This window comes from Oncorhynchus mykiss, chromosome 9 (assembly GCF_013265735.2).
Source record: "Oncorhynchus mykiss isolate Arlee chromosome 9, USDA_OmykA_1.1, whole genome shotgun sequence".
NCBI lineage: Eukaryota > Metazoa > Chordata > Actinopteri > Salmoniformes > Salmonidae > Oncorhynchus > Oncorhynchus mykiss.
In genome coordinates this window covers 35,763,823-35,777,544 of record NC_048573.1, presented here as the reverse complement: position 1 = coordinate 35,777,544, position 13,722 = coordinate 35,763,823, and the positions used below count along the sequence as shown (strand labels likewise).

General features: G+C 41.9%; 1 protein-coding gene across 1 annotated transcript in view; it reads right to left on the bottom strand.

Moving 5' to 3' along the window:
• Positions 1 to 13,722, bottom strand: part of LOC110531973 (plexin-D1) — a 104,093-nt gene that overhangs the window by 78,560 nt on the left and 11,811 nt on the right. The window contains exons 5-7 of the mRNA XM_021615522.2: positions 7,819 to 7,948; positions 6,916 to 7,093; positions 6,696 to 6,804 (exon numbers count right to left, since the gene is read on the bottom strand). Coding sequence (XP_021471197.2) covers positions 6,696 to 6,804; positions 6,916 to 7,093; positions 7,819 to 7,948 — 417 coding nt within the window. The remainder of the gene's footprint in view (positions 1 to 6,695; positions 6,805 to 6,915; positions 7,094 to 7,818; positions 7,949 to 13,722) is intronic.

Here is a 13,722-nt window from a genome sequence, read left to right as displayed (position 1 = left end):
AGAGAGGTTTAAAACTATCTTTCTTATTGGTCTATTAACAAATTTACTGCATGGTGATGTCACCGTGGAAGGCCAAAACTCCATCCCACCAAAACAAACTGAATCTTCATGCGTTCTTTTCAATCAGCTCTTACACTAAAATGGCATTATCATAATTTTCACAATTTCACAGTATTATTCCAACCTCATAGAGTGTAAATGTACACAGCTCAAAAAAATAAAGGGAACACTAAAATAACACATCCTAGATCTGAATGAATGAAATATTCTTATTAAATATTTTTTTCTTTAGTTGAATGTGCTGACAACAAAATCACACAAAAAGTATCAATGGAAATCAAATGTATCAACCCATGGAGGTCTGGATTTGGTCTGGAGGTCTGGAGTCACACTCAAAATTAAAGTGGAAAACCACACTACAGGCTGATCCAACTTTGATATAATGTCCTTAAAACAAGTCAAAATGAGGCTCAGTAGTGTGTGTGGCCTCCGCGTGCCTGTATGACCTCCCTACAACGCCTGGGCATGCTTCTGATGAGGTGGCGGATGGTCTCCTGAGGGATCTCCTCCCAGACCTGGACTAAAGCATCCGCCAACTCCTGGACAGTCTGTTGGTGGATGGAGCGAGACATGATGTCCCAGATGTGCTCAATTGGATTCAGGTCTGGGGACCGGGCGGGCCAGTCCATAGCATCAATGCCTTCCTCTTGCAGGAACTGCTGACACACTCCAGCCACATGAGGTCTAGCATTGTCTTGCATTAGGAGGAACCCAGGGCCAACCGCACCAGCATATGGTCTCACAAGGGGTCTGAGGACCTCATATCGGTACCTAATGGCAGTCAGGCTACCTCTGGCGAGCACATGGAGGGCTGTGCGGCCCCCCAAAGAAATATCACCCCACACCATGACTGACCCACCACCAAACCGTTCATGCTGGAGGATGTTGCAGGCAGCAGAACGTTCTCCACGGCGTCTCCAGACTGTCACGTCTGTCACATGTGCTCAGTGTGAACCTGCTTTCATCTGTGAAGAGCACAGGGCGCCAGAATTTGCCAATCTTGGTGTTCTCTGGCAAATGACAAACGTCCTGCACGGTGTTGGGCTGTAAGCACAACCCCCACCTGTGGACGTCGGGACCTCATACCACCCTCATGGAGTCTGTGTCTGACCGTTTGAGCAGACACATCCACATTTGTGGCCTGCTGGAGGTCATTTTGCAGGGCTCTGGCAGTGCTCCTCCTGCTCCTCCTTGCACAAAGGCGGAGGTAGCGGTCCTGCTGCTGGGTTGTTGCCCTCCTACGGCCTCCTCCACGTCTCCTGATGTACTGGCCTGTCTCCTGGTAGCACCTCCATGCTCTGGACACTACGCTGACAGACACAGCAAACCTTCTTGCCACAGCTCGCATTGATGTACCATCCTGGATGAGCTGCACTACCTGAGCCACTTGGGTGGGTTGTAGACTCCGTCTCATGCTACCACTAGAGTGAAAGCACCACCAGCATTCAAAAGTGACCAAAACATCAGCCAGGAAGCATAGGAACTGAGAAGTGGTCTGTGGTCCCCACCTGCAGAACCACTCCTTTATTGGGGGTGTCTTGCTAATTACCTATAATTTCCACCTGTTATCTATTCCATTTGCACAAAAGCATGTGAAATTTATTGTCAATCAGTGTTGCTTCCTAAGTGGACAGTTTGATTTCACTGAAGTGTGATTGACTTGGAGTTACATTTTGAGCAGTGTATATAAAACACAGGAACACACGTTTTGGACTGCACTTTGCCTTGAAGGAAGCAACATGAAGTGGTTAAAAGTAGAAAGAGTATCAGGTCTTCAGTTTGCGGCACTGTACTCTTCCTGTGAGAATGGCATTTAGCTCATTATCACATTCGACAATACATTTTACACCTTCAGACCTCACTGAGGACACAGGGGCATGCAGACACACACACACATACAACTTCGTACATATCTTCTTTGAGATTTAACGTGTAATGAAAAGTGCTATATAAATTACATCTATTATTATTATACACCTGCATACACACAGACAACTCCATTTTCACACCTCTAAACCAATCTGACAAGTGGACCGAATGAACACGTTCCAACAGTTTGCTGCTCTGAATGCACAAACATACACATTGTCATTTATACGTACGCACACATACATTATACACATTACACTATACACATTACACATACTGTACATTAGCCACAGCTCTCCACAGAAAAAGCATGAACAGGACCAGCCACAGCGCTAACTTAGCCAATTAGCTTACTTCTACTGCCACACTACATACATTTGACATTTAATACCTTGTCAAGACTTCAACCAGGCTGAATTTAAACTATTCAAGTAGATATAGAAAAATATTTAACCATCATTCCCCTCACTGAGTACAGAGGGAAAGCTATTAAATTCAATAAACTATATTTACCCCAAATAAACAATGGTTGCTAGTCAAAACATAGTATTGTAAGACCACATAAAACAACATGAGACACACTGTATATAGCCAACCAACAACATTCAGCATATACAAGACAAATATAGCACCCCTCACTGACACCAACACTGATTTCAATAGCTCTGCCGCCAGAGGCGTCATAACCCACTGGAATTGTTATAAGTGAAATAATCTGTTTGTAAACAATTGTTGGAAAAATTACTTGTGTCATGCACCTAACCAACTTGCCAAAACTATAGTTTGTCAACAAGTCATTTGTGTAGTGTTTGAAAAATGTGTGTATGTAAACTTCCGACTTCAACTGTATATGTACATACAGCTATATAGTCGCCCAAAAAATATGGGGGATTGGAAGTGATGCAGACAATTACATTGATTGAAGCTACAATCTATCTGCAATATTAAAACTGTTCTACCCCCACCCCCCCAAAAAAGTATTCAGACCCCTTTACTTTTTCCACATTTTGTTACATTACAGCCTTGTTCTAAAATGTATTAAATTGTTTCTATCCTTCGTCAATCTACACACAATACCCCATACTGACATTTTTGGAAATGCAAATAAATAAATAAAATAAACATTTACCTAAGTATTCAGACTCTTTACTCAGTACTTTGTTCAAGCACCTTTGGCAGAGATTAGAGCTTCAAGTTGTCTAGGGTATGACACTACAAGCTTGGTACACCTGTATTTGGGGAGTTTCTCCCATTCTTCTCTGCAGATCCTCTCAAGCTCTGTCAGGTTAGATGGGGAGCGTCGCTGCACAGCTATTTTAAGTTCTCTCCAGACATGTTCGATCGAGTTCAAGTCTGGGCTTTGGCTGAGATACTCGAGGACATTAAGAGATTTGTCCAAAAGCCACTCCTGTGTTGTCTAGACTGTGTGCTTAGGGTCATTGACCTGTTGGAAGGTGAACCTTTGCCCCAGTCCGAGGTCCTGAGCACTCTGGAGCAGGTTTTCATCAAGGATCTTTGCTCCGTTGATCTTTCCCTCAATCCTCAATAGTTTCTCAGTCCCTGCAGCTGAAAAACATCCCCACAGCATGATGCTGCCACCACTGTGCTTCACCGTAGGGATGGTGCCAGGTTTACTCCAGATGTGATGCTTGGCATTCAGGCCAAAGAGTTCAAGCTTGGTTTCATCACAGATAATCTTGTTTTTCATGGTCTGAGAGTCTTTAGGTGCATTTTGGCAACCTCCAAGCGGGCTGTCATGTGCTTTTACTGAGGAGTGGCTTCTGTCTGGCCATTCTATCATTAAGGCCTGATTGGTGGAGTTCTCTATAGATGGTTGTCCTTCCGAAAGTCTCTCTCATCTCCACAGAGGAAATCTGGAGCTCTGTCAGAGTGACCATTGGGTTCTTGGTCACCTCCCTGACTAAGGCCCTTCTCCCCCGATTACTCAGTTTGGCTGGGCGGCCAGCACTAGGAAGAGTCTTGGTGGTTATTAACTTCTTCCATTTAAGAATGATGAGGTCACTGTGTTCTTGAGGACCTTCACTGCTGCAGACATTTTTGATACCCTTCCCCAAATCTGTGCCTGGACACAATCCTGTCTCGGGACTCTACGGACAATTCCTTCAACCTCATGGCTTGGTTTTTGCTCTGACTTGCACTGTAAAATGTGGTACCTTATAGAGACAGGTGTGTACCTTTCCAAATCATATCCAATCAATTGAATTAAGTTGTGGAAACATGTCAAGGATGATCAATGGAAACAGGATGCACCTGAGCTCAACTTCGAGTCTCATAGCAAAGGGTCTGAATACTTACTGCCTGCAGGGAGAAACTTTGTAGTGGGGCAGGGGGAAAAAGGGAGAAGCATCAGGGAGAGTCGCATTAGAAGGGGTGGGAGATGAGGAAATGTTGGATGGGCAAGGAGGCATGGCTGAGTCAAATAGGAATCCTGACTTAAAAAAAGTGGTGATTAAAGAGCTCAGCCATGTGCTTCTTGTCAGTATCAACCACATCATCAACATTAAGGGACATGGGAAACTATGAGGAGGAGGGTTTATTCTCCGGGTCTTGAACTGTTTTCCAGAACTTATTGGGGTTAGACCAGCAGAGAGGGAACAGACTGATACCTATCAGGATTATTTGTGAGGATAACATCGAGGAGAGTAGCCTTTTCTGGGTGTTTGGAGTCATACATTGTGGGATGTTCTTTACCATTCGGCCATCAGATTTGCCACCAATGCTCCTTATAGGACACATCACTGCACTCTATGCCCCTGTAAACTGGTCATATCTGTATACCCGTCACAAGACCCACTGGTTGATGCTTATTTATAAAACCCTCACTCCCCCCTATCTGGCCTCACTCCCCCCTATCTGAGATATCTACTGCAGACCTCATCCTCCACATACAACACCTGTTCTGCCAGTCACATTCTGTTAAAGGTCCCCAAAGAACACACATCCCTGGGTCGCTCCTCTTTTCAGTTCGCTGCAGCTAGCGACTGGAACGAGCTGCAACAAACACTCAAACTGGACAGTTTTATCTCAATGTCTTCAAAGACTCAATCATGGACACTCTTACTGACAGTTGTGGCTGCTTGGTGCGAGTATTGTTGTCTCTACCTTCTTGACCGTTGTGTTGTTGACTGTGCCCAATAATGTTTGTACCTTCTTTTGTGCTGCTACCATGTTGTATTGCTACCATATTGTTGTTATGTTGTGTTGCTACCATGCTGTGTTGTCATGTGTTGCTGCCTTGCTATGTTGTTGTCTTAGGTCTCTCCTTATGTTTATTTATTTATTTATTTTATTTCACCTTTATTTAACCAGGTAGGCAAGTTGAGATCAAGTTCTCATTTACAATTGTGACCGATGTAGTGTTGTGTTGTCTCTCTTGTTGTGATGTGTGTTTTGTCCTATATTTATATTGCATTTATTTATTTATTTATACATTTTGTTTACCTTTTTAATTAACATTTTATTGATATATATATTTTTTAATTTAATTTGTATTTATTTTTATCCCAGGCCCCAATCCCCGCAGGAGGCCTTTTGCCTTTTGGTAGGCTGTCATTGTAAATAAGAATTTGTTCTTAACTGACTTGCCTTGTTAAATAAAGGTTAAATAAATACAAAATTAAAAAATTAAGCTGGTTAAGAGAATTCCAAGTGTGCAAAGCTGTCATCAAGGCCAAGGGTGGCTACTTTGAAGAATCTCAAATAGAAAATATATTTAGATTTGTTTAACACTTTTTTGGTTACTAAATGATTCCATGTGTGTTATTTCATAGTTTTGATGTCTTCACTATTATTCTACAATGTAGAAAATAGTAAATATAAAGAAAACTTCTGGAATGTGTAGGTGTGTCCAAACTTTTGACTGGTACTGTATATATAATATTTTGTGTTGTTGTTTCTCTTTAATACTACTAGCCACCTAGACATATTATGAAGTTGGCTTTAGCTAGCCCAGATAGGTTCCCAATCTCCCAACCTCATAACTAGCTACCAAGATGCCATTTCAGGCTATCAATCAAGTTAGTGTAGCTAGCTTGTCTAACTATCTTAGCAGGCAAGCAATAACTACATATACTGAATAAGACTCCCATTCTTTGAAATCTTTTATCCAGATTTTAATAGACATGCAGAGAAGCATACTTAGTTTAAAAAACAAAACACAAGTCAGGAGGATACAGGCAGCTCAAGAGGTATGCTTAGATATGCAGAACAATAGACACAATTTTTACATAGGATTAATCATAATGATTAGGGCTCTACATTGCAGGAAAAGTCTTTGAAAAATGCAAAATTCTCCAATTTACGGACAGTCATAGGACCACCCCCCACCCATCATTACAGACTTTGTGCCCCCTCAGAGTTTTGGGGTGTATACACCCCTGTCTGCCACCCTTCCAGCCTTGAGCTGCATGTGTGGTGAGAGAATTCCAGTGAGACTATAGATGACATTTGGCCGACATTTGAGTGATGCAAGTGACTTGGCAAAGAACTCTGCTCAGGGACGGGGCTGATTGCGTGTCTCAAATTTCACAGTTATGAACCTGCTATTTAGGCTACATTTGAGGTAGATTTGTGGATCCGGGATAAACAGAGACAGTGCAGATTGGAAGTGTGTGTGTCAGCGTGTGTGTGTCTTGTAACTGGGTTTAACTTAGGAAGATCTGGAAATAGTGTTAGTGGTTAAAACTATAAGATGGATAAACGAGTGTAAAAGAAACCCTAGATGACTCAGACTTGAAAACACTCACGCAGTCTTCGTGTGTATCGCTCCTGTCCTCTCGCAATCATAGATGACGAAGCTCCCGGAAACCACGGATGTGCCGTTCACCTTTATCGCCACGGGAACAGTCAAGTGATCTGGCACAACAACATATAACATGGAAATGTCTCAGCATATGTCAAGATCAGCAGTGATGAAACAGAATGATAGCAAACTAGTGTTCTACCAGTAGTATAAGTAACCCTTACCTCTGCCAGGGGGGATGTTGGGGTACCTCTCCCGAGGTAGTAGGGGGCAGGTCTGAATCTGGGCTGGGCCGTAGTCCAGGTGCACCGTGGCTGCCGTGGCAACACCCAATCCATAATCACATTCCACCCGCGAACCAACCAGATCAGGGACACTGCCGTTTATCAGAATCCCCACATCCTGGTGGAGAGAAAGAAGGGTTAGGGGATGCAGGAAAGTAGAGAGACGGAAAGAGAAATCTTCATGTCTCCAAAAGACAGATGGCATAGCAAACTTGCATCCAAACATACTGTTGTGTGACGAGAGACATGAGTGATCTACACTGGGATCACAACACTGAGGAACATCACACTTCGTTGTCTGTCAATCTCACTGATCTCATTTCAATATGTAGGAGAAAAACAGAGGCGGAGGAAGAGGGGGAGACAAGGGGGGGTGAAGAGTGAGAGCGACAGACGGAGAGGAAGATGACATAGCTGTAGACATAGTAGTTGGAGAGGCCAGTGACATATGGTAACATGCTACACTTTACACTCTATTGTCTGGAATTGATCATTTCCTGGCTGTGGCGCTGACTTCCTCTTTCCTGCTTGCTGCTTCCTGTTTGGGGAGACGGCAGTGGGCCCAGCTTCCTGTGGTCCTGAGTGATGACTTGGGATTGGACAGCTGCTGGAGCTATCACAGCCAACCTGACCTACATACCCCACACAATGCTGTGTCTGACACTCATAATGTACCTACTGTACACACAGTACCAGTCAAAAGTTTGGACACACCTACTTATTCAAGGGTTGTCTTTATTTTTACTATTTTCTACATTGTAGAATATTCACTTAACAATGTTTGAACTTACAGTACATACACCTGATGACACATAAAAACAGTTATGATGTAATGTATGGTACCTTGATGTCAGTGGACAGGCTGATCTCTGGGGGGGTGAGGGTCATGGAGGGGCACTGCTGGGGACCTTCGCCCATCCCGATCCAGGAGCGCGCCAGAGGCCCCCAGGCACACTCCCTCTGGATGGAACACCTGCACACGGGGCACATATAAAGACGTGTACATGATTAAATACGTTTAAATTGGAGCCAATTATTCTAGTAATTTATGTTTATACTCTTATAATATATCTCATAGTGAGCTCCCACTCGGTACAGATGTCAATTCAACATCTATTCCACGTTGAAATTACGTGGAAACAGCATTGATTCAACCAGTGTGCCCAGTGGGATAACACATCATGAAAGTTATTCATAGCCAAACTACTGTCTAGCAGAGCTTCTTAAATGAGCTCCCAGCTTCCTCTATGGACCTAGTAGCAACAGAGCTCCACATTGTAAACTCTGTTTACTCAGTGTTTCCACTACATCTGCTCTCCTCTCATTGCAGAGAGCGGACATATTTTGATTTCTGCCCTCATTAAATCTCAATGCAGCGTTTAGTGGGCTGGTTGGTTTCCCATAGAGTTGCGTATCAGACTCATCTCATTGTGTCACATGAGAGGTCTGGGCTGTCAGTCAGTCAGGTCAACACACACAACACACTGTTTGACTTGGTGTCAAACATGTTCCCATCACAACCTAAACCCTCCGGCATCAGGATCAGAGGCTATTTAATTCAATTAAGGAGCTACCAGGCCATGTCATTCATGTGTGTGTGTGTGTGTGTGTGTGTGTGTGTGTGTGTGTGTGTGCGTGTGCGCGTGCGCGTGCGCATGTGTGTGTGTGTGTGTGTGTGTGTGACTGTGTGAGTGTGTGTGACTGTGTGTGTGTGTGTGTGTGACTGTGAGAAAGTGGGAGCTTATCAAGCAGGGTGGGCTCGTATTATGACTACTGTTTGACTAATAAACTTCACCAGTCCCTAAGCACAGAGCACAGCTAGTACTCCTGCAGCGCAATATAAAACAAGGACACAATGACCTTAAACTATAGATTAACTAGACTGGAGCAGCCACAAGCAGTAGAACAGCAGTTAGAAGTTAGAATCACCATGTAATGACTTTGGCACCCATACTTTCCTTTAACACTTTAACAAGTCTGTTCTAAAATTGGTGTGTGAGCGAATGAGTGGATGTGTGTATGCATTTAAATGTGCATCTGTGTGTATGTGTGTATCGCTGCGTGGGTGCGTGAATGTCCAGATTTTAGTCCTACTGGCGCTAAGGGACCAGGAAAGACCATGAGGTCAGCTACTCTTCTAAGAATAGAATAGAATGGCTCTGCAATCCCACAAAAATCCCCTACACACACACACACACACACACAAACACACACGCAACAACCTCAAACACATAAAACACAAGCAGTCTCGACAAACTTAATAGCCTCTCTGGAACACACAAATACCTAAAACAAAAGCACAGCACACATTGAAGCCTAAAGAAACTAACAAACACACATAAACAATATTTAAACACACACACACAGAGAGACAAGCTATGATGCTGAGCAGGAAAGTCAGACAGTAACTCAGTGACCAGTGAGTCATTCACCTCTGTCTAAACCAGTATGGCATCAGAATGGACTTTTCTTACTTCCCTTTCTAAAGAGTAAGGGCTCTATTTGAACAAACCTTACCTGCAATGGTAAGTCTACGTGCAGGTTCAGGGGTGTGTCAGAAATATTTTTGCTATTTACTTTCAAAATGATCTACGCACTTGCTGGCATTGGTGGGAAAGGGCTGGGTTTTGATGAATAAACAAGTTGTGGGTGTGTCAAGCCTTGGCCCCTCACTGGCCAATCAGAACGCGCTCCATGGCAAAATATGTGGCTGCTTCAAGTTCTGTATTTACGTTTTTTATGTACTGCCTTGGAATCAACTCCAATTCTAATGTTAGTCCGTTATAGCTTGTTAAATGGTTTACAGAAAATAAATAAGAAAATATAGACCTATATTTGATAAATACGTCAATTTGAACCTATTTGCAGTCCACCTTGTGTTGTGTTCAAAGTAAATTTGTGGCTTCAATAGCAATCACACAGATTTAGGGGCTAGGCTTACTGTAAATTGCATTATGGCTGAGCATGGACATGCCAAATATTGTCAGTAAGATTGATAAGGCCTAAAAAGAGAATGAATAATTCCAATCAAATTCTAAACAAAACAGCAACTTGTTTTCAATAGGCTATGTCACATTTACAGGCATCATATTTTACCCCCATGGGCATATGATATTAAACAATGGAGACTACGGAGTGTTTTACACACATCCAAATGTTTCACAGTATGCACCAAGATCCAATATAAATAGAAAGGGAGGATGTCCACTTCCTGTTATACTGGTCCCAAATAGGCCCATGTTTTATGAACATATTCGGAACCATTTTACAGATCAGATCGCAATTCACAAACCTCCAGAAGTTGCATTGCAAGCGCGCCACGGATGTTGTCACCATAAAACCAGGAAGGTGAATCATTCTAATACATTTGGTTGTAATAAAATTCAATGAAGACCAACTTGTGTTTTTTAACGACAACAACAATAAATACATATAAATGTACTGATATCATAAAACCACCAGGATAAATGACAGGCGTTGCTGTTGAACCAGCCTTCGTTATAGTAGGCCTGAGGGAGAGATTGGATTTTGAACGTATGAAACAGAAAACAAGCTCTTTTTACAGGTTACATACAGATCACTTCTAAATACGAGGTTCACCAGTATTCACATAGGTTCTCATCTCTCGTTTCATGATGGGTATGGTTAAAATAATGTAGGCTTGTCTACAATACATAGATAAAAAAGGAATGTCAGCTCACTATTTTACTCCTCTCTAACTTGATATTTTAATAAAGCTTTGGTGAATAAGATGTATTTCCAAGCAGTCTCAAGAGCCAAACCCTTTACGCAGACAAAAAAAAAGCCTTAATTGAGAGGAGGGGAGGCTATGCTTGGTTCCTGATCAAATAAATCGAAATGGGACAAAATATATATATATATTTTATGTTTCTTGCCTACACTTGTTCCATGCGCATATGGGCAGTGTGTATCACGGCTGGACAGGCTGCGTTTTCGCTGTCAAGATTAATGCCATAACTAAATGCATTACCGTTAAAACCATCTTTTGGTTGGTCTTAAATATTCCTATCAGCACTGCCTGAAATTAGCACTTTGCATCATATTTTTAAGGACACACCTCACATATTTCCACCCTGCCCATCTGAGTGCAAATAAGCTGATAAAAGACAGGTGAAAGGCCAAACCAAATGCCAGGGCGTCAGTTTTTACATGAAAATTGCAAACTAATGTGCGTTTGATACTAACGCAGTGTCACGTCCTGACCTTAGTTCCTTTTTTATGTCTCTGTTTTAGTTTGGCCAGGGCGTGAGTTGGGGTGGACATTCTATGTTGTGTATTCTAGGTTTTGTATTTCTGTGTTTGGCCTGGTATGGTTCCCAATCAGATGCAGCTGTCAATCGTTGTCTCTGATTGAGAACCATACTTAGGCAGCCTGTTTTCCCACTATGATTTGTGGGTAGTTGTTTTCTGTTTTGTGTTGCTGTACCTTACAGGACTGTTTCGTTTTCATTTCACTCTCTTTGTTATTTTGTTTTGTGTTTCTGTTCTAATAAATATAACATGAACACTTACCACCCTGCGCATTGGTCCAATCCATCTTATTCCTCATCGGAAGAGGAAGACGGCCGTTACACGCAGCCTTAACGCCAGTCGAAAATAGAGCCTAAATGTTTACTCCAGGGGCTGCTCAGGAAAAGTTCTCACTGTTTTGAAATTGTTTCTAAAAATCCATTCACACCTTCTCTGTCAACTCTACCACACTCACAGTGATCATGGTGTACATAAGTAGATGCAAAAACAACTCTCTCTCAAATACACCCACACCCACAACAGCAGCCTGTCATCACCTGTCAACTACTTTGCTAAAGAAGGCAAGTTTTAAATGGTAACATGCTACTCCTTACAGTTTTTGTATAGCTTTAGTGCAATTTCACAAGTATGTGGTCAAATTTCACAATTCATAGTACAAAATTCAAAACAGATCATCAAACAGGTAGTTGTTTCAAACCTCTAAGCACATGTTCAATAGAATAAGTACAACACATAAAAATCATAGTCACTTTTTCACCAAACTTAATCAGTGTTTCATCTAGAAATACACCTTCCTAATATTGAGTTGCACCCCCTTTTGCCCTCAGAACAGCCTCAATTCGACAGAGCATGGACTACAAGGTGTTGAAAGCATTCCACAGGGATGCTGGCTCATGTTTACTCCAATGCTTCCCACAATTGTGTCAAGTTGGCTGGAAGTCCTTTGGGTGCTGGACCATTCTTTTACAAATGGGATACTGTTGAGTGTCAAAAACCCAGCAGTTTTGCAGTTCTTGACACTCCAACTGCTGCGCCTGGTACCTACTACCATACTCTGTTCAAAGGCACTTAACCTGTCTCCTCCCCTTCATCTACACTGATTGAAATGTATGTAATAGGTGACATCAATAAGGGAACAGCTTCCACCCTTGGATTCACCTGGTCATGTCATGGAAAGACAAGGTGTTCCTAATAATTTGTAGTTATCAGTTTTGAGCAGATTAAGTGATAGTTAATTGTATTGACAAATGACAAGAACATCATATCAAAAGTAAAGTGAATAGTGCATTTTTAAAAGCATATACTTAGATTGAATATGTATCCAAATTGAAAGAGCGATTTGGTGCAGTGAACAAGTGACTTTGTGAATTTGTTTGTTGTACTCAGTCAATTGAGAATGTGCTTTGAGTATTGAAAAATGAGCCATTTTGATGATCTGTTTAGATTTCTTTGCTTACAAGAGTTGTGAAAATGTACCAAATATAGTGCCTTCAGAAAGGATTCACACCCCTTGACTTGTTGTTGTTACAGCCTGAATTTAAAATGGATAATACTTTTTCCACTGGCCTACACACAATACCCCATAAGGTCAAATGGAATTATATATTTTTCAAAAATGTTACAAATTAATAAAACGGGCACCTTTTGGTAGATGGGTAAAAAAAAAAAAATCTGACATTAATATCCCTTTCAGCATGGTGAAGTTATTAATTACACTTTGGATGGTGTATCAATACACCCAGTCACTACAAAGATTCAGGCGTCCTTCCTAACTCAGATGCCGGAGAGGAAGGAAACAGCTCAGTGATTTCACCATGAAGATAATGGTGACTTTAACACAGTTACAGAGTTTAATGTCTGTGATAGGAGAAAACTGAGGATGGATCAACAACATTGTAGTTACTCCACAATACTAACCTAATGACAGAGTGACAAGAAGGAAGCATACAATTATTCCAAAACATGGATCCTGTTTGACACAAGGCACTAAGGTAATACTGTCCTGAATACAAAGTGTTATGTTTGGGGCAAATCCATTACAACACATTACTTAGTACAACTCATATTTTCAAGAATAGTGGTGGCTGCATCATGTTATGGGTATGCCTGTAATTGTTAAGGAATGGGAGTTTTTCAGGATAAAAAATATTTGGGATGGAGCTAAGCACAAGCCTAGACGAACCTGTTTCAGTCTGCTTTCCACCAGACACTGGATGAGGAATTCACCTTTCAGCAGGGCAATAACGTAAAACATAAGAACAAATCTACACTGGAGTTGCTTACCAAGAAGACAGTGAATGTTCCTGAGTGGCCGAGTTACAGTTTTGACTTAAATTAGCTTGAAAATATATGTCAAGACTTGAAAATGTCTGTCTAGCAATGATAAACAATGAACTTGACAGAGCTTGAAAACAAATGCTTCAGAGTCCAATGGCGGCGAGATTTACACCACTCCAGCCGACTCTTGGCATTGTG